We start from the raw sequence: 21,382 nt of genomic DNA, 5'->3' as shown, positions 1-21,382 counted from the left end.
CACAAAAAGACTAACACCAATATGAATTAGTACGAGAGGTCAAATGATTGTTGTGTGTGAATGCATCGTTGCAATGAGTACACACAAAATACACTAAGTTGCTGACCAAGGCAGTTTATCTAAAGATTTAAAAACACTTTACATGTAACGCTTCAATTCTGTACCAGGGTCTTCCTCAGACTAAGAACTAAACTCAAATAATGAAATACACAAACAGTAAATATATACACACATAGCAAGGGTGACTAGCCACACAAAAACACATCTCGTTGACAGTTGACCAATAGGTCTCCATCACTGACAGCTCAACATTGGCAAGAGTCTGGAACTACCTGTTTATCATTCCCCCCCCCCACTTCTCCTGCCTTTTTGGATGTGGATGGATACCTCCTCATTTGGTCTTCTTCTTCCTTGTTCATTCTTCTTCTTTCCTCCTTCCTTTTTCTCATCCTTTCAACTTTCTCTCTCTCTCTTCCATTCCTTGTTTATCTTGAATCCTCCATTACAGTTCATGATCTCTTCTCTCTTTTCTATTTCTTTGGCTTCCTTCTATTTTCTCACTACTTCTCTCTTCTGTTTTCCTATCTGCCTACTAAATCCCATTATACTTCATGTCCCGTTTCTATAATGTGTTTGAATATGGCATTCCTGTCTCTCTTCAACTTCACATCATACATGTGTTGCTTTAACCTGTCTTTCATTCTCCTGTTCATTTCCCCTATATAGTTACCAGATTGCTGTAAGGGAAATGTAGGACAAGCTGTCCCAAAATGTAGGACACAAACATTCTCAATAAAACATATTTCTATAGAACACATTAGAAAGTAGTTGAAAAATGACACTTTTCAGTTTAAAAAAAATAAATTCTTAATGAATATTTAAGAGTGGCCTGGAGGTTGGCATGAAAAGAGTTTTCCTGCCCCGGCGCGATACAGAGACACCTAGCGACATATCAGAGAACTAGCAATTCTTCTCGCTTGTGTCCTAAACTAGAGGAAGAGCACAGGCCGGGGGGCAGAGGACCTCCCCCCATGGTGGAAAGACTTCACCACCCCCTCCCCTTCGTGACCGCTGCGAAAGGGCACCACCTGTTTCATTTCATTCTGGTTTCGGCTTCTTTCAAGATTTCTCCATTGGCAAAATATTCACCGCTGGCTGGCTCTTGCGTGGAAAGTGGCTACGGCAAACAGTCAGGACCTTCACAAATGAGATTTGGATCGAATAAATTTTGATTACAGTGGCTGCTTTAATTATGTAGAATTTCTCTTTGTGCGGTTCAGATTATAAATTGAGAGTAAAGAAGGAGGTAGAGATTATCAGTTGAAAGTAACGACGAATCAAGTAAGAATAACTAATTGAAAGTACGCTGTGTAAATGTATATCATACCAGTGGCAGTGATAACAAGGCAGAGGCATACTAGTCGCCATTTTATTTTTTTTGTAGGGGGTTTCGTGTTGATACAAAATTTGTATCTAATAGTAATAAGCACAAAAAATAGTAACAGTTATTATTTTAACTACTACGAACAGTGCTGATAATAATTCGAGATGGACGGGAGCGAGACTATTTCGAATTTAAAAGAAAAAGTCTCGGATATGTGGAATGACCTAGGGATAATCAGAAGAGGCGAAAGACAAACCAATGGAACAAAATGTACAACTACAGTAGTAGCAATGATGTAAGGTAACGAATAGGTAAACATTGAACTTACAGTTTATGTATTACCCATCTTAAAAACAGCTCAAACGTATTTGAAACTTTCTACATGTTATCATTTTGTATCATTATGACACGTGCTTTCCCTCGAACTAATATTTATTGTTGTTAATTTCCTTTCTCGTTGCACAAATGTTTATTGCTCTTTTAAATTCTAGAAATCACCCCCCAGGATAAGTCACGTATCATATCTGGTCATCTGCCCGACCCTGTGGCCGAGCGGTTAGCACATCGCGCTGCGACGCCAAGGGTCTCGGGTTCGAATCCTGGTCGGGCTTGGTTGTTTGTGAATGTCCATTCATCAATTTCATCCTTTCATCACTCATCCTCATCTTCGCAAATTAGCCAAGAGGCACAAAACGCGAAGTAAACTAAATCAATCAATCAATCAATATCTGGTCATCTTGCTCTGAAATAACTACAAGTATTACGGTCACAATGGCAGTCTTACGGATGACGTCAAGATGGAATGTTTACTGGAATCCGAACAATTGAAATGTAACACCACCGAGAGTGTAGATACGTTGATTGATTGGTTGATTATTTTTCGTCGCTTTCTGTCACTTTTGGCTAATCACGACATAAAATGGTGATTACATGGAATTGATGAAGGGATACTCGCAAAGAACATCCGTGCCCTGGCAACTTATAATCCCCACCTCCCCATTTCTTTCAATTGATAATACGCACCTCTCCATTACTATCATGAGTGAATATATTTTACAGTATTTTTCAATAGCTGTTAACTCGACATAAATCTTCTTTACTGATTTGAGTTGATTTTTGTTATTTAGCGTCGCTTTCCCGTCACTTTTGGCTAATCGCGACGAGTTTAAAATCCTTTTTACACCACAGTAAACTATCTTATGAACATGGACGTCCGCAGGATCTTTTCCAGGGCACGGGGGGGGGGGGGGGGGGGCAAAGAAGGCAGATTTTCCCCATGATAGTGATGCCCGCTCAAAAAAACATTATTTCAGTCTGAAATTATCACGCTCCTTAAACACAATTATAATGAGTAACATAAATTACTGTGATGGAAATTAAATTATCTGTGAAAGATATATATATAATTATTATGTGGACATTCATTCTCCCGTAGGGGGGACATGGCCCCTCTTGCCCTCCCTTCTGGACTCCCATGCTTATGAAGGTACAGGAACTTTTTTCCTAAAGAGAAAATAAACTGAATAAATAACAAGCAATAGCTCTGTCATTGACAGCTAGCACTAAGTTCCTCTGCTTGAATGAGAAATGGATATTTCTTGCATGCTTTAGTGTATTAAATTTTATATGTATGTAAAGCAGAGGAAATATACCATCTTGCGTGAATAATATATTGTTAATTTCATTCAGTGTTTATCCTCTGCATATGTTTCTAATTATACATTTTCGTAGTTGAAAATTACACGTTTGACACGTCTGTATTTGTATTTTATTTTCTGCTTCTGCCACATTTGACAATTAGCGACGAGGAGGATGAATGAAGACACGCACGCACGCACTCACTCACTCATTCACTCTCTCTCTCTCTCTTTTACACTCTAACACGCTATGTCCAGGCTGATGCCACGGCTGGAACGTGGAACCTTCCATGGTCAGACCATCGGTCAACTGCTGAGCGCGCTCGGCCACAGTTTCCTTTCTTATAATCTTCAAGTCCCTTTGTGCAGTTCTCATCGTTGAGTTCACAGCAGATATAATGGGCCTAGGTTGATCTGTTTGGTCTATTTTACTTCGCCTTTCTGCCACTTCTTACTATTCGCGAAGATGGGAGGGAATGAGTGATGATATGAAATTGATGAAAGAACACCCCCCCATGCCCAGGCCTGGATTCGATTGATTGGTTTCAAACTGAAATTTCAGTCCAAGTAACGATAGTATGATCTTCGAGATGAGCACTATACGTGTTACAAAGTACTCTTAAAAATCCCCAGTGAATTGGTCAAAATAAATTGACAGAATTTCGAGGAGAGGTCGAGCCGCTGTAAGACCACACCTTACGCCAATATACGTAAGTAAACCCGTGGCGCAACAGCCCGTGAAGGCAAGGGCCTACTCACTCACTCACAAGGGCCGGCCTCACTCGCACACCAATCAGTGACAGGGTGACGTGTGGTCAGCACGACGAACCCCCCAATCGTTATTGAAGGTTTCCCCAATCTCCTCAACAGGTCCTATAGACCAGCCATATCAAACTCAATTCGTGAGTAGGGCCGCATAACGATAATGTCAAAACTTTCCGGGTCACACATCTAGAACCCCAACACCTTGAAGTCCAGAAGTAAGTGGTTTGACCCAACGGTGCCGGGATTCCAGTGATTATTATTGCAGCATCGATATGTAAATTATATATAGACCTCCCCCCCTATTTTTTCATGGTTATAGTATTTTACATGTTACTTTCGAGTATAAATTCGTTACAATTGTGCAAAATTTTTTGCAAGAAACTGTTTGTGTGCAATTATAGTTTCGTTTCGCACAGATTTGACAGTTTTTTTTAACAAGCTTCTCAAAAGTCTGCAATAAGTTTTTTTGTGAGCATGAAACTCTTAATGCAGACAACAAATATTTTGTCAGTCATTCTTGATCATTCGGCAAGGCTGTTTCATTAATCTTCATTATGGAAAACAACTTTTCACCAAGGCAAGTGCAACCAAAATTAATAAAATTTTTACAGCAAAATAGCTTATTCGAGGATACTGCTATGGGAGATATGAGAAAAATCAAGGATAACCCACCTCGCGACATTTATTTTTCAATACGAGTTGCACTGCAATTCAATAAGTTCCATTCGAACGCAGGACTTGCACACACATCATCAAAAGAAAAGGGAGCAGAGCAGAACAAGAATATTGCCCTTCGCACCCTCTGAAGTCTTGAAACCTGTTTCCAAATTCATCACGTAGTATTTTTACTGTGGACAAATATTCCTGCCATACCTGGTATTCCTGAGAAGTTGAGGATAAATTATAAATTTATTAAAAAAGTTTTAATATAACGGAAGACTGTAACTTTGCAAAATGGCCTCCACTTCCTTCAAAATATCAGCCCTTGTGTCACGGGGAGGAATCATTCAAGTAGTTTTACTGTCATATCGAGATGAGAATCGCATCCACGAATGAAGGGAGCTAACCGAGCTAGCTCGCAGACGTTCGTAATTTCGCATATTGTGAGCGAAAAGGCAACAACACGAACAATTTTTGCTTTCAATTGTTCGTTGACTAAGTCATCAATCCTCTCCTCAACTGTATTTCTGATTTTTTTAATATTTTTTTTATTAGCGTTGCTTTTCTGCCACGTTTGGCTACTGGTGATGATGAGGATGAGTAATGGTATGATGAAATTGATGAAGAGACACATACAAAGAACACCCATGCTCAGGCCAGGATTCGAACCCGCAACCTCTGGTGTCGCAACGGGCTGTGCTAACCACTCTGCCACAGAGGTTGGCAAATTTATTTCGTGGTATAGAAATACTTCTGGATGAATAAACTTTATCAGGGTACAAATTTTCTACGCTTTTCACTATTCACTTCACAACAAAAGTAAGCATTTCACTTGAAAAATCTACATTCCTCATCTATAGTCCTTTTCTTACTCCCACGAAGTTTGGGAAGCCATATGGTTCTCTGAAACTTTTACAGAAACTGACTTTTCTTCCAGGTAAATCCTTGAAAATCAAGAAACAAACTCATAGGCGACAGAAAGTATGCACGCTGCCCTCCCCCAGCTGGCAAGATATTTTCGTACTTCAGAAGTAACATGTCCGTCAGCTTGCTTAGTTGACACAACATCTACTCTATAATGGAATGTATACCTGTGTAGGGAAAATTGGTCAATGTGTTGAAGTTTGGATGAGTCTAGTCTTGTAAAAAGTCGTTACGATTCTTCCAGGAGACTCGAACCTGCACGCGTCCCGTAGCTGGAGAGCCCAAAGCATGACGCCTTAGACCGGACGGTCATGATGCAGGACAGCAGGCCCCTAGGCAGATTTTTTTTTGGGGGGGGGGGGAATGCTCATCCCTTATCAGCAGCTGCCATCTAAGGGTGAAAAAGTGAGGGAACCCCTGAAGATGAGTTTTTGTTTCCTAATTTTGATTTGGCAAAGGGGAGCTCTCTCACTGCACCAAGCGCCGTCAACCCTATGCCGGTTGTTTGAGTTTCTGTAAGTCTTCTTTATGTATAGATAGGCTAATCTACATTTATAGTGGGATTGAACTATTGGGCGTCCACCAGGTACCAAACTCGGGACCTTTTTTGACATTACGAGGGTCATCTTTACCATTACGCTATAGGGGAGGCAAAAATATCTGAAACTAAGAAGACATTTTGAATGGACATGTAGAATGTAGGAGGCAGGGTTCGCACTGAAAAGGAAGAAGACGGAATTCTCCCTCCCCTTTCCTAACCTGTACATCTCTAATGTAATTCTCAACCAAGCCAAGAGTCTTGTCTAGTGTTGCCCACGAGACAAGACTTTGGCCTGTCTCGTCTCGTGGAAATGCTGTGAAATGCTGTCTCGTCTCGAAAATATTCGTTTGTCTCGGGACACATGATCAATCTCATCTCGTCTCGAATTTTTAAAAGCCTGTCCCGTCTCATCCCGTGGGCAACACTAGTCTTGTCCTTCTACATTTTATGTCACTTTTGTTATTGTTATGGAGAATTCAAATTAATAATTTGTCTTTAAATCTCAAGTTAGCAAGTCAGCCAAAATTATGTTTTTATACTAAATTTTAGATTAATTGAAGATTTGCAAAGAAACAGTAGACCTTTTCATGATCCTTCCACTCCAAAAACAAATGTTTTGTAAGAGTCACATCAAGTTTATGTTTGGAAATAGTGAAGTTCTAGGAACCCCCCCCCCCACACACACACACACATATATATGTAAGCAACAACGATAGTAGGCTATTGTAATTTGGAGAGGATATGATTTGTGAGCGGAACAAGCATGGGAATTTAACGAAGTTCCTTTGCGAATCATCAATTATGTGTGTGTGTGTGTACACGTATTTCCTATCTGCACCGTTGACTCACAAAGTACTACATGTGAGGTAAAACTATCGAAATGTAAAAAGAGGAAGCGCTACCACCCTCCCCGCCTTTTCTACATTTTATTCAAATTGAACACCAGGCAGGTATCGAGATATATATTTCGGAGGGGCGTCCTAACGTAATGTCTCAAAATAATAATATTAATAATGTTAAATTAAAATAAGTATAATTATATTAAATTAATTAATATACGTATTTTTATTACATTAATAGATAAGAAGGCGATATAACAACAGTGATACAGTATAACATCACGTATTCATTATCTAGCTTACGTGTAGTTAAGGTCGGCAAAATTTGTAAATAAATAGAAACTGCCCTGGCAAGGAAATTAATGCCAAATAGATAAAGAATATAATATTTGTTGAGTATGAAAAAATGATGTTAGATCCAGTTGACGAAAGTAAAATTCCTGGTAATATTTTGCATGTTATTATAAGTAGTAATAATTCTTGCATAAATCTTCTTTGGTACTGTCATTCAAAGTCGTATTGCTTTCCAATATTCTTGCGGAAATAAACAAATTGCGATTAGACAACAACCTTATTTTCATTACTTAATTGAAGTTATTTTATGATCTCATTATTTAATTTTTGTACTTGGTAAGTCTTTCGGGGGGAGGTTGGGACTCCTGGACCCCCCTGAATACTTCCTTCGCGGTAGGGATCGAGATAAATTTACTGTGTCACTGGTTCCAATTCACGGTAAATATGCTCTGCTTCTCTACACTCAAACATACACAAACTCATGGCCTTCCTGCTTTCTTGGTTTCTTGCCTGGGAAAGAGGCAATAAATCAAGCTGTGACAGCTACGGGACCTTCTGAGGAGGGGACGGAACCCAGCTGTGCAGAGGATTCAAACACCCGCGCGAAATAGCCCTCCCGTCACCCTGGGGCAATTTTCGAACAGAGACATCTAGTGGCCAAGTGGCGAACTATGATGAATGAAATTCGGCTGAAGCGGCCATATCTTTCGCCGTCGATAATACATGACATTTTTAAACAATCATTTTTGGCCGTGCAAGTGACTTTTGAAAGAAAAGCCCTCCCTAGCTCAGTCATAAAAGAATTGAGCATTACGTTAGTATGCATCATAATGGCCATTTTCGTTGGTGCTACCCACAAATCCTATAACCATTCTGTGCTTATTTACGTATTTCCTTATGGGAAATTGAAAAAAAATAATGGAATTTGTGCACATTTAACGAACTGAAATTGCATAAATGTGTCATGTACTCAAAGTTTCATAAACTAAGTTCACATCCACTGCGTGTTTTCCGGCAAATTTTTGCCCTAAAACGTTATATTCAACAAAATGCAAAAAAAAAACATGTTAAATTTAAGCGCTTTCCACGGCGACCTTCGCCAAACTCCACCTCCCTCTTAAATGCAAAACTTGCAATCATACTAATCAATGCACCTCTTACTACATGATGTAAGCAGTACTTCTCAGAGGAGGCAATTTTTATCAAAATTTCAGGTTTAGTCAAATTATATTTATTTTAGAGTGGACAGTCAAACTCTTTGAAATTATAGGGACCAGTACCAAACAAACATTTTACAGACTTCATGAAAAAATAATTTCTCTCGTGAATCTGTTGTGCAGATGGTAATGAAAGTACTCTCTCAACATTTGAAATATGACCTGTAATGGAAAACAAATATTCAGCAATTACTGTAATTTGAAATGGTTCGAGAAGTTTCATCTTTGGTAGTTTCTAGTTCAATAACAAGGTGTCTACCAAAATAACACATCCTGAATTCTTGACTTTTTCTGGACTTTTCTATACCTTTCATCCGTTCTTTATAACTATTATTTATTCGACCCCTACTTAGGTAAAGTTGGAAATTTGTAATTAAGAAAATAAATATTTATTTAATAGAAACCCCTACCAAAGGGCCAGTTAAGACGAAAACTGAAGCTGAATTTAAGAAGAGAATTAGATCTGCTTTCTCGTATTAATGCATTCTGAACTGTGTTTGTCAGACAACCGAGGATTTGATGTCTGGACTCGCAGCCAGTATAATCTTATGTGGGGCTTGTGTCGGTTGTCCCTATATGTTTGTGACTCCCTTCATCCGTCTTATCTTACCACTATTCATTCTCATCTTTGCAATTAGCCAAAGGGACAGAAAAAAGTGAAGTAAAATAAACTAAATCAACCAATCAGTCATTCTGATAGCAAAAATTCTTGACCACAAGAATAATTTATTGCCTCTTTATTGATATCTTGACCTACTTGTTGATTTCTTTACTTTTTCTTGACTATCATTACTTTCTTGACTGGCAGACACCCTGAAAAACTGTGTTCTCTATACCCCTGGTTTAAAATCAAAATATACTGCATATTGAATAAGAATGGGCAACACCTTGTTCCATCAGTATAAACCCAAAGGCAAGAAATTCTGCTAAGGCATTGAACAGTTCTGCTAAAGCATTGAACAGTGACATTATCAGAAAGTGGTCCCAAAACTTTGTACATTAAGTGCTTCTGTTTTCCCATTTCTTTAATAGCAGGACAAACCCTTTTTCTTTTTGGGCAATTACTGAATAAAAAATTAATTTCACTATTGAGTTTGGAAACGCAGTCTATAGACTTGTAACTTGCATGTTTTCTTTTCTCTTACGCATTTTCCTAATTCATATTATGTCATGCTCAAAATGTAGGACATCTATATTTTTTAAATTCCTCCCAGATGCTGGACATAAGGCTAAAATGTAGGACATGTCCGGGAAAAAACGGACGTCTGGTAACTCTAACCCTATGTATACACTTTCACATCCTTTGCACTTCACCTCCTAGATAATCCCTCTTCTTCTTCTCTTTCCTTCCTTCATCTTGTTGGCTATACTTGAAACAGTGCGTCCTCCTTTCCTGTAAGTTCTTATACCCACTTTTCTCAGTTATTTGCATATCATCTCCGTGGCCTCTTCCATACTATTTATTTTTTCTTTATCTTCCTTCTCCTCTGATACTTCTTCTTCTATTTCTTTCCTTCTTCTGTTGATTTTGTGTCTGGAAGAGAATGGCTATGTAAAGAAAGACAGTCCTGTCAGTGAGAACAATTAATCAAATGTCAAGAGGCGATATGCATGTAACTTCCTTTAGAGAAATCATCCAAGATAAGGACTGTCCACATGATATGTTTCTGTGTGGCTAGTCACCCTGCTATGTGTATATATACTGTCTGTTTGTATATTTCATCACTTTAGTTTAGTTCTTAGTCTGAGGAAGACCCTGATGCAGGGTTGAAATGTTACATGTAAAGTGTTTTTAATCTGGAAACAAGGATTAATTATTTTAACACACAAAAGGCTGAATAACATCATGAATTCATAAATGCAAAGTTAAATTACATTTTTGTGTGAATGATTTGTTGCAGTGAGTGCACACGAAAGGACAAATACCATCATGTAGGCATAAGTGAGCAGTTAAGTCACCTTTGTGTGTGAATGCCTTGCTGCAGTGAGTACACATGAAAGGCGAATACCATCATGAATTCGTAAATGCCGAGTCAAACTACATTTGCGTGTGAATGCCTTGTTGCAGTGAGTGCACACGAAAGGCTGAATACCATCATGTATGCGTAAGTGAGCAGTTAAAACACTTTTGTGTTTGAATGCTTCATTGCAGTGAGTACACACAAAAGGACGAACACCATCATGTATTCGTAAATGCGAAGTCAAATTATCTTTTTGTGTGAATGCTTTGTTGCAGTGAGTGCACATGAAAGGACGAATACCATCATGTCGGCGTAAGTGTTCAGTTAACCTATATTTGCATGTGAATGCTTTGTTGCAGTGAGTACACACAAAAGGACGAACACCATCATGAATTCGTAAATGCAGGGTCAAACTACATTTGCGTGTGAATGCTTTGTTGCAGTGAGTGCACACGAAAGGACGAATACCATCATGAATTCGTAAATGCGAAGTCAAACTACCTTTTTGTGTGAATGCTTTGTTGCAGTGAGTGCACACGAAAGGACAAATACCATCATGTAGGCGTAAGTGAGCAGTTAAGTTACCTCTGTGTGTGAATGCCTTTTTGCAGTGAGTACACACAAAAGGACGAACACCATCATGAATTCGTAAATGCGAAGTCAAACTACATTTGCGTGTGAATGCTTTGTTGCAGTGAGTGCACACGAAAGGACAAATACCATCATGTAGGCGTAAGTGAGCAGTTAAGTTACTTCTGTATGTGAATGCTTTGTTGCAGTGAGTGCAAACGAAAGGCTGAATACCATCATGTATGCGTAAGTGAGCAGTTAAGTTACCTCTGTGTGTGAATGCCTTGTTGCAGTGAGTGCACACGAAAGGCTGAACACCATCATGTATGCATAAGTGAGCAGTTAAAACACTTTTGTGTTTGAATGCTTTGTTGCAGTGAGTACACACAAAAGGACGAACACCATCATGTATTCGTAAATGCGAAGTCAAACTATCTTTTTGTGTGAATGCTTTGTTGCAGTGAGTGCACATGAAAGGACGAATACCATCATGTCGGCGTAAGTGTTCAGTTAACCTATATTTGTATGTGAATGCTTTGTTGCAGTGAGTACACACAAGAGGACGAACACCATCATGAATTCGTAAATGCAGAGTCAAACTACATTTTTGTGTGAATGCTTTGTTGCAGTGAGTGCACACGAAAGGACGAATACCATCATGAATTCGTAAATGCAAAGTCAAACTACCTTTTTGTGTGAATGCTTTGTTGCAGTGAGTGCAAACGAAAGGCTGACTACCATCATGTATGCGTAAGTGAGCAGTTAAGCCACTTCTGTGTGCGAATGCCTTGTTGCAGTGAGTACACACAAAAGGACGAATACCATCATGTAGGCGTAAGTGAGCAGTTATGCTACTTCTGTGTGCGAATGCCTTGTTGCAGTGAGTACACACAAAAGGACGAATACCATCATGTAGGCGTAAGTGAGCAGTTAAGCTACTTCTGAATGTGAATGCCTTGTTGCAGTGAGTACACACAAAAGGACGAATACCATCATGTAGGCGTAAGTGATCAGTTAACTTACCTCTGTGATTGAATGCCTTGTTGCAGTGAGTACACACAAAAGGACGAATACCATCATGTAGGCGTAAGTGAGCAGTTATGCTACTTCTGTGTGCGAATGCTTTGTTGCAGTGAGTACACATAAAAGGACGAACACCATCATGAATTCGTAAATGGGAAGTCAAATCACATTTTCGTGTGAATGCTTTGTTGCAGTGAGTGCACACGAAAGGACGAATACCATCATGTCGGCGTAAGTGATCAGTTAATGCATATTTGCGTGTGAATGCTTTGTTGCAGTGAGTACACGTGAAAGGTTGTCTACCATCATGAATTGGTAAGTGAGAAATCAATAGACCTTTGTTTGCAGAAGACTTCCTGCAATTAGAATAAACAAGACTCTTATCACTGTTATTTCTCAAATGCCCCTTCCTTTTGCAATCTCTGCTATGTTGATTATATTGGGGATTGAACACTCCATTGCATGGTTTATTTTTTGAAGGGTCAATATCATCGTGAATTTTGAAATGTTTGATCAAAAGAGTTTTTTGGGGGAACGATTTATGGCAACTGTTAGATTCAAATAAACTAATATCTTCATTGTTTTGAAAATTGCTGTTCGAGTGTTTTATCTCCATGACGGCATTGTCAGCATTGGATTGTGAATCATCATTGTTTTTTTTCAAATGCATAGAATTTACTCTACTTTCCTTTGTATCCATTACTTCATGTTCAATTACTTCCACAGCTCCAGGATAGGCATCTGTGTCTCCCTCTAGACTCCTCAAATCACCAAGATCTGCTGTAAATTCCTTCTTGTCAAAATTGCTGGAATGTGAAAAATAAATTTCTCTAGCAATTTTCTTAATATTACTGACTTTATAATGTACACTGAATGACATTTTAAAGCATAGTCTCACATTAAAATTAAAGCTTAGTCCGAATATTTGTGTGTATAAAATAAAGGGGAAAAATTTTATGTGGAATGCAGAAATTTTTAGTGCCAAAAATATACTTATTCGATACAATAAAGATTGTAAGGTGTGTTATTGTCAAAATATGTATTTGCAAAAAGAAAGATTTAAAATATAAAAGTAATGTCATCCAAAATGAGCATGAAATGTGCATTTTTCCACAAAACATGAAATATGACCATTCAGCAGCATATTGTTTTAAATTTTGTGTTTCCTTCAAAAAGGAAGTATGCATATGCATGCCTCCTATAATATATGAATTGGTCATGTCTGTATTAGCGCAATTTATGATGGACAATTGAAGGGGAAAAATATGTTTTACTTTAAATTCTTGCAATCAACTGAATACCATTCAACTTCTGATGGGTGATGAGTATTGCATTATCAATAAAAAACTGTGCAGGAGGAGAATTCCTCAAAGCAAGCCTCATGTTAAATATTTCCATTAGCTTTGTAATTATCAATAGTCTATATTCAGCTTACTAACAGTAAAAAAAATATTAATTTTTCTTTAAAAAGTGGAGGGAAATTTGAACCCATGCCCTTTCATCCTTGGCAAAAAACAAGAGATAAGGATAGCAGCATCTTACTAATTGCTCTGTAATGACTCACAGGCCAGAAACCTTCAAAAAATATGTCACTGTTTGTGAAAACATCCAGATGCATGTCTATTCACTATGGACTGTAGAAGAAAATGAATTATTGACAGCTGTTCAATATTTTTGCAGGTTACTGCAAATCAAATAGAACCTAACTTCACAGAAATTTACCTTCTTACGTACCCAATAGGACCAAGTAATGTAAATAGTTTGCCAAAGAGGAATACAGATGGCAGCACCAGGTGTGCAAGACTAAGAATTAGCATAATATATGTGTATGTGAATTACCTTACAAATAAGAACAAAGCAAATTGGAAAGATGAAAAACAAAGAATCTACTATAAGAAGATAAAGAATACATATAGAAGAAATAAATTAATGTATATACGTGATAAATAAAATCAGTGATCATATGTAAGTTAATATGAAAATTAAAGAAGTCAAAACACTGATACAAGTTTGTGTCTGAACAGATATTACATGTGTCTGATTGATTTCATTCCCATAGCAGAAATTTTGTTTACATCAGTGGCGGCGCCTTCCAAACGATAACCAACAGCACTTTTTGGTTGCACCATTCAATCGTAGCACCTATACCGCGTTTGGTACAACCTGTCCCGGTTCCCGCGCTAGCTGGTCGCTCCCTTTTCTCCGTGCTGGGGAAAGTCAAAGCCAGGCAGCCAATTAAAATACGCAACGTCACAACAGCGTCTACGTAAGCGCCTCTCTTCTGGCTTCCATTCGCTCCTCGCTGCCCAGCAGACAATTTTTTCCTCGTTTCTCATTGGCACCGAAACTGTCGAGCGCTCCCTAGCGCGGGAAAGGGGACAGGTTCTACCAAACGCGGTATACTTGGATGCACGTGTCAATCGCTTGGTACCAAGTATACGCTCTGTTGTACCTAGTTAGTGTTGGCGCGTTCCAATCGTAGAGGCAAGGGAGGAGATTAGTATATTTCCCAAAGCTTAAGGGAAAAAGTTGGAAAAAGGGTATATGAATTCATAAATCGTCAAGAAGTTGAAATAGAAGGAAGTCCAGATCCAGACCATCCATTAAGAAGGAAGTCCAGATAGAAGAATATACAAATTGAAGAAAAGAAATAATAAAAAAACATATCGAGATAAAACTTGACTGTAGATCAGAATTATAGAGAAAAGTAGCTCATCATTAGGGGCATGCATATTTAGTTTTTGACAAAAAAACGAAATTTGAAAAAACACATTGTAGTGTTAATTTTTCATGTTTTTGAAAGGTGTGAGATGCATTTTGTGACTATGTTTTGTCACGAAATAATGCGAAATGAACTGCAAAAAGCGAAATTAACTCTTAAATATGAAATTTACCATTTATATACTGACGCGACACTTTCTGAAGTCTGAAGTATCCTGTGAGTTATGCAATTCCCGGAAAATTGATTAATTCTGCTGTTAATATTGGAGAAGCAAAAGTGGACTCCTTTACACAGAAATAAACTTAATACTCTTATAACTACATAAATGTGCTATTAGAAGTGAAATGTTAATTCTGTGGAATAAGTGTAGTTTTTAAATCAAATTTAGGATTATATTCACAATTTTAAAACCAAAATGTCTTTTTATATTCCTCTTTTCATCCAATTTTTCACCGCTATAACACCGATATTTCATTTTATTTACCACTTTTGAACCCGAAATTGACTCCGTTTTTGTACCGAAATTTTGCTTTTTTATTTACCAAAAATATGTGCCTCTACTCATCATGTAAATATTCTATTTCCATGTATCCTTGTTTATATACCTAGTCCTACCATAAATACTGTCACAAAGTTTTAAGTAAATTGACACAAAATGCTGAGAGATATTGTAATATCCTAATAACATTACTGAAATGGATGCATGACAAATCAAAATCACAAATCATTATTCAAAATGGCCATGCTTAGCATGCACACATTCCGTAAGTCTTTGTGGCCATGCATCAATTGAATTACGCAACACATCAACTGGAAAATGAGCAACTGCCTTCAGAAGAGACCGCTTTAAACTTTCAATATTGGGATGTCTCTTCTTGCAAGCCATCTCCTGAAGCTTGGAACACAATTTGTAGTCCAAAGGGTATAGGTCCGGACTTGCAGAAGGCCAATCTGAAGTGGAAATTAAGTCTGGTACATTTGCCTCCAGCCACTGCTGTGTTATTCGGGCCTCATATGCTGGGGTTGAATCCTCCTAGACACCCGAGTTCCGCCCATGGGAGAGGGTGTTGTTCAGATTCTTGACTAGTCTCTCAAGCACTGTCTGCTGGTACACTTTGGCTGATGTTTTGACCCCTTTTTCACAGAAATGGAGCGTGCCCTCATAGCAAATGTTCCAGACTTCATTTCTAGTTCAGAACGACTGTAGCATCAAATCGACACACCGAGAAAAATGTTACTGAGAAAAGTTGTTTGTTTTTATGTCCTCCATACGAATCTGGGGAGGGAGGGAGGGAGGGAGGGGGAGAGAGAGAGGGGGAGAGAGAGAGAGAGAGAGAGAGAGAGAGAGAGAGAGAGAGAGAGAGGCAAAACGCCTCTAGCATGTCACTAGTTAACAGGCCTATAAAATCGCTTGAGCAAACAATGAACATTGAAAGTTTGACAGCCTGCTAAATTTTTAGTGAAGCATTAACTATCAGCTCCCTAAAAACATTTTAACGAAGCTTCGACGAACTGGCCACAAGATTCATAATTCTTTTGTTGCAAATAATTATGTTCTGCATTATGGTAACAGGAGTAGGTAGTAAAACATTCTAAAAGTCTGTAACAATGACTTTGAAAACTTAGCGTCTATACTGTGTAGCAAGACAACTTTCATTCAAATAAAATGACAGTAGAATGTATGTCTTACCTATTCTCTTGTTTCATTTAATTTCGATGAACACTTTGTTCTTTAACATATTTTCATACTTACAAAATCTACACCAAGAAAAGAACAAATATACATGCCATAAACACGAACACACACAAATATCTTTCTGCAGTTGGTGTTGGTCACCCTGGAGAAAGACCACCGTAATGCTCAAAACTCAGTCTGAGCATGGGTGTTCTTTGCGAGTGTCCCACCATCAATTCCAACATATATTCACTCAACCTCATCATCGCAATTATCCAAAAGTGGCAGAAAAGTGATGCTAAATAGGAAAACGATCAAATCAATCTTAAGAAGGATGAACCACCAAAAACATGTTGCAACCAAGTACATACTTCCACTTATCCTAAGTGAGACTTCCGAGTAGAGACATTGCAACCGGCCCTCAATCAGATCACAGATACTGAACACTGGTTAGTAAAAGATGAAACAAAGTTTAATTATATTGATAATTTATGTATTGCATCTAGTTACAGTAGGCCAAATATAATAAGAGGCGGGTCTTTAATTTTCACTCAGAATGAACTTAAAAGTAACGTAGTTGAAATAAAGCAAGCTGTTGAATTGTCTGTAGAACAAGACTTTGAATGCACCGCAATTGAAATAGCTATTTACAACTTATGTGTAATATCAATACATAGAATGCCTAGTGGTAATATGGATGTATTCTTAAACAAGTTAACATTAGTACTAGATCTCGTAACAAAAAGCTCCAAAAAGAATATTGTTGTTTGTGGAGATTTTAACATTGCTGTATCTAAAGACACAGCAAAAAAAAAAAAATAGTTTTCTGGATGTAATGAACTCTTTTGGTCTGTTTCGTACAATTACAACTCCAACTAGAATCACCAACAAAACAAAAAGTACAATAGACAATATTTTTACCAATATAAACGTTAATAAATACTCAGTAGAAACTTGCATAGGTTTTTCTGAAGATGATTCACAGCTTATTAAGGTAAATGTAATAGAAGACAAACGAAATCATAAACCACGTGTAAAATTCAGAGTTATTAGACCTACAAACAATGATGAGAACATTTTAAAATTCAGAAATGCACTTAAATCAGAAACATGGGATTTTATAAACAATATGGCTGTAAACGTAAACGAGAAATTCGAAAAATTTCTTGATACTGTAAGATACCATTTTAATAAATGTTTTCCCATAAAAAAAGCACGAGTTCACAACAAAACCAATTGCCTATGGATAACAAAGGAAATTAAAAATCTTAGCAAATTAAAACGATTATTGCATAAACAGAGTAAATATGCAAACAGCCCTACCCTTAAAGATCATTACAAACAGTTCAACAAAAATTACAAGAAAACATTAAAACACTGCAAACAGTTGGATGTTGATAAAAAGTTGAATAATTCAGAAAACAAAACTGCAGAACTATGGAAAATAGTTAATCATATAACAGGTAAAAAAAGACCATGAATCAAGATATCATATTAGAAGCAGGTAATGTAATAGAAACAAATCTGCAAAAAATAGCTAATACTTTTAATAATTATTTTGTTAATGTAACACTTAACCTGCAACGTAACATCAGCATAACGGACACATACAAAGAAAAGTTAAATAACGTGAAAAGATCTTTCACGTATTCTTTTTATATGACCCCTACTACAGACGAAGAAATTTCCAACATAATTCGAAATATGAAAAACAAAAAGTCAACAGGGCTAGATTCAATGCCGATTAACGTGATCAAAGAGATTTGCACGTACATTAACGAGCCTTTGGCTAAATTAATTAACGAGTGTATGGAAAATGGTAGCCTTCCAGATTGTCTAAAAATATCAAAAGTAATACCCTTATATAAGAAAGGAAATAAAACAAAAATTGAAAACTACAGACCAATTTCCTTATTGTCAATTTTTTCAAAAATTTTCGAAAAATTAATTTATAATAGGATAATGAAGTATGCAGAAGATAAAAAGATACTCATAAAGCAACAAAATGGATTTGTGAAATCAAAAACAACAAAAAAGGCCATTTTTGATGTAACTGATAATATTCTTTCTGCCATAAACAAAACGTATTCTGTTGTTGGAATTTTTTGTGATTTATCAAAAGGGTTTGACTGTGTGAATCATCACATACTACTAGAGAAATTAAAATACTACGGAATCCGCGGTCTATCAAATAAATTAATAGAATCCTATTTATCGAATAGAAAACAGAGCGTTGCAATAAATAGCTTATCCAAAAATGGGACGCAAACAACATATTACTCCGAATTGAAAGATGTGGTTTTTGGAATCCCCCAAAGTTCGATACTAGGACCCCTATTGTTTTTGTTATTCATAAATGACCTTCCAGCAAATGTTGAAACTGCCCAAGTTACTCTTTTCGCTGATGATACTACGGCTTTAGTAGATTCTGTTAACGATGTAACTTTAATTCAAAAAATGGAAGAACCTCTTACTGAACTACAAAGCTGGTTTTCAGCAAACAAACTTTCTATGAACAACGAAAAAACTAATATAAAAAAAATTGGTGTATCTAGAGCCAAAAATTCTTCTATTAAGCAAGATAATTTCACAGTAGGGCATGCCGTTATAACAGCTACTAACAATACAAAATTTCTTGGAATATTTATAGACCAGTGTCTAAACTGGAAAGTTCACATAGATCATTTATGTAAGAGGCTAAACACCGTAAGTTACCAATTAAGAACCTTAAAAAATAGTTTCAATACAGTATGTATGCTAAATATCTATTTCTCAAACTTCGAAAGTATTTTGAGGTATGGTATTGTGACCGATTACTTTGGGTCACGTAAAATAATGCACACGTAGGACGAAAGGGTGATTTCAAGGAACAGGAATATTGCGTAGGAAGAGTGTTGGATTACAGTGAGCGGGTTTTGCATAGTGGCGCAATAGAAGCTGTCCCTAGGCGGGTAAGAGCTTGAATGCTATTGGTCAACATTGCATGGTGTGATTATGCTAAGACCAATCACAGTCTTAAAGTTGCAATGGTGCGAGTGATGCTAAAAGGACGAGAACAGTGCGGTTGGTAACAGAAAAGGAGTAACATCAACTTTCTCGGTGCGGAAAGATTTCCTCGGTTAGGAGTAGTGCCTTCGGACGTAGCGTTGCGAGTTCCCCGCGATTGATCAAACTTTATCCGGGCGTCGCGAAAATACTTTTTATAATCCCACATCACATTCTCTGGCATTAAGAACAGCATAAGAAGAAAAGTTGATACCACTGTTTATAGTGTAAATTGTAGTGAATATTGGAATTTAAGGTTTATTTTCAAATACAAGGTAAAAATTAGGTATTAGTGGTTTATTTCCTTTTGTGTTAATCTTTTTACAGTACACAAATTAGCTAACTTAAGACTTGCGAGTGACTGGTCGGTCTGGTGCCATAAACCCAGAGCTCATAAGCCGAATCAGGTAATACAATCAAAGCAAGAGCAAAATCAGAAAGCAAAGTAAGAAATCAGAAAAATGAAAACGGTTGAAATTGGTGCCTTTTAAACCCGGGATAGTTAGTTTTAATCTCACTAAATTTCTAAATTCTAAATTATCCAAAATGTACTTTTAAATTTCCTAAATTCATCGGGGAAGAGCCTTACATTTCCTAGTGAGTTGGATAAACTGTCAGTGTTTGAGAGGAGGTAAATAGTTTTGATTGTTTATATCTGTGTTGACCTTGTTGTGCTCGATCACAGCTGGAGGAAAAGTGACGTTGTGCATCGACTAGCCAGGAGAGCGATATGTTTTTGTCCTGCGTGTTGTGGTGCTGTGTTTCAATTAAAAAGAAATGGCTAGAAGAAAGTCTGTTGCCCCTAAATTAAGAGACGACGCCCCTGAAGTTAACTGGGACATTACTTTAGAGTGTTGTGGCAAGATGCTGAGCGAAGATGGAAGCATAGAATGTAGCGAGTGTAAACTTTGGAAGCATAAATCATGTGAAAGTATGACTGATGTTGAGTTCGAGTCTTTTGTGAATGAGAAGGGAAAGGTGTTTAGATGTGCAAAGTGCAGTGGCGCGGAGAAAAATGAATCCGTGGGGGAGGATGTAGTGTCGGAAGATCAGAAAAGGGATGATATGACTAATGCAAATGTGATGGAAATCCTCCGACGGTTGTTAGTGAACTCAGAGAAAATGGATGCGAAAATTGAAAAACCAAACGAGAAGTTGGAATGTATGGTGAAACAAAGTGAAGAAAATAGGAGTGAAATGATCGAGCGTTTTCAAGTGTTAGAAAGTAAAATAGTTAGTGTGGAATATGTTAGGGAAGAGTTGCGGTTGCATCGTGAATGGTGTAACAAGGCGCATGAAGAGATGAAGAAAGAAATGGGAATTGCAGTGGCACAGTCAGAAGGAAAATTAGAGATGCAAGTGGAAGAATTTAGTAATGTTAAGAATAAGTGTAAAATAAATCGAGGTGACCTTGAATTAAAATGTGATACTCTGCGAAGTGAAAATGAATTGTTGAAAGTGCAACAAAGAGAGATAGAGAAAGAGGTTCAAGTTATTTTAAGAAGAATACTTTTGTTACAAAGGAATAACGAAGAAAGTGTTGAAGTGTTTGAAAAGAAATTGGAAGGAAGTGAGAGAGAAATAAAGTAAAAAAGTAAAGTGTTCCCCTGTGCTTAGCACCACGTCATGAAGGTGTATAGGGGGTGTGGGGGTAACGCCCCACACTTTCTTGATCCGGTCATGAGTGAGGGTGATGTGATCAGCATCACGCCCCTGACCGCCTTTACCCCCCAGGGTTTCCCCCAGGTACACATGTTATTCGACGCTGGGTGGGCGCCGGGGCCGCTTCCATCGTTAGAAAAGTTCCCGGATTTGAACCGGCCGGGGATCGAACCCGGGACCTTGAGCATGGTAGTCAGACGCGTTACCGACTGAGCCACCGCGGCCACAAGTGAGAGAGAAATACATAACAGAATCGATGCTCTTGAGGAAGAAGTGAAGCGTTTTAAAGGGTTAGTTTTTGAGGGAAATGAAGAAATGACAGGTGAAAGTGTAGAGAAAGTTTTGAAATTTGCCGGTGAAAGTAGTGAAAGTAGGGGTCGTAGAGATAGACGTAGTGTAGAAAAGTCTAGCGGAAGTGTTGTTAAGCTACCAGTACGAAGGGTGATTAAGAAAGAAAGAGTAA

The 21,382-nt window shown here is 37.7% G+C and overlaps 1 protein-coding gene across 5 annotated transcripts in view; it reads right to left on the bottom strand.

The window, feature by feature from the left end:
• Positions 1-6,635: 6,635 nt before the first annotated feature.
• LOC145988575 (uncharacterized) overlaps positions 6,636-21,382 on the bottom strand; it is a 190,865-nt gene continuing 176,118 nt past the window's right edge. For 4 of the 5 annotated variants that reach the window (XM_083123535.1, XM_083123534.1, XM_083123533.1 and 1 more), the window contains one exon: positions 6,636-12,621. In XM_083123535.1, coding sequence (XP_082979661.1) covers positions 10,212-12,621 — 2,410 coding nt within the window. In that variant the 3' untranslated portion in view covers positions 6,636-10,211. The remainder of the gene's footprint in view (positions 12,622-21,382) is intronic. The other variant, XM_083123536.1, reaches the window with a different exon arrangement.

Source organism: Lepisma saccharinum, chromosome 6, assembly GCF_977018435.1.
Source record: "Lepisma saccharinum chromosome 6, izLepSacc3.1, whole genome shotgun sequence".
NCBI lineage: Eukaryota > Metazoa > Arthropoda > Insecta > Zygentoma > Lepismatidae > Lepisma > Lepisma saccharinum.
The sequence above is the reverse complement of the archived record's forward strand: the minus strand, read 5'-3'. Positions and strand labels throughout refer to the sequence as shown.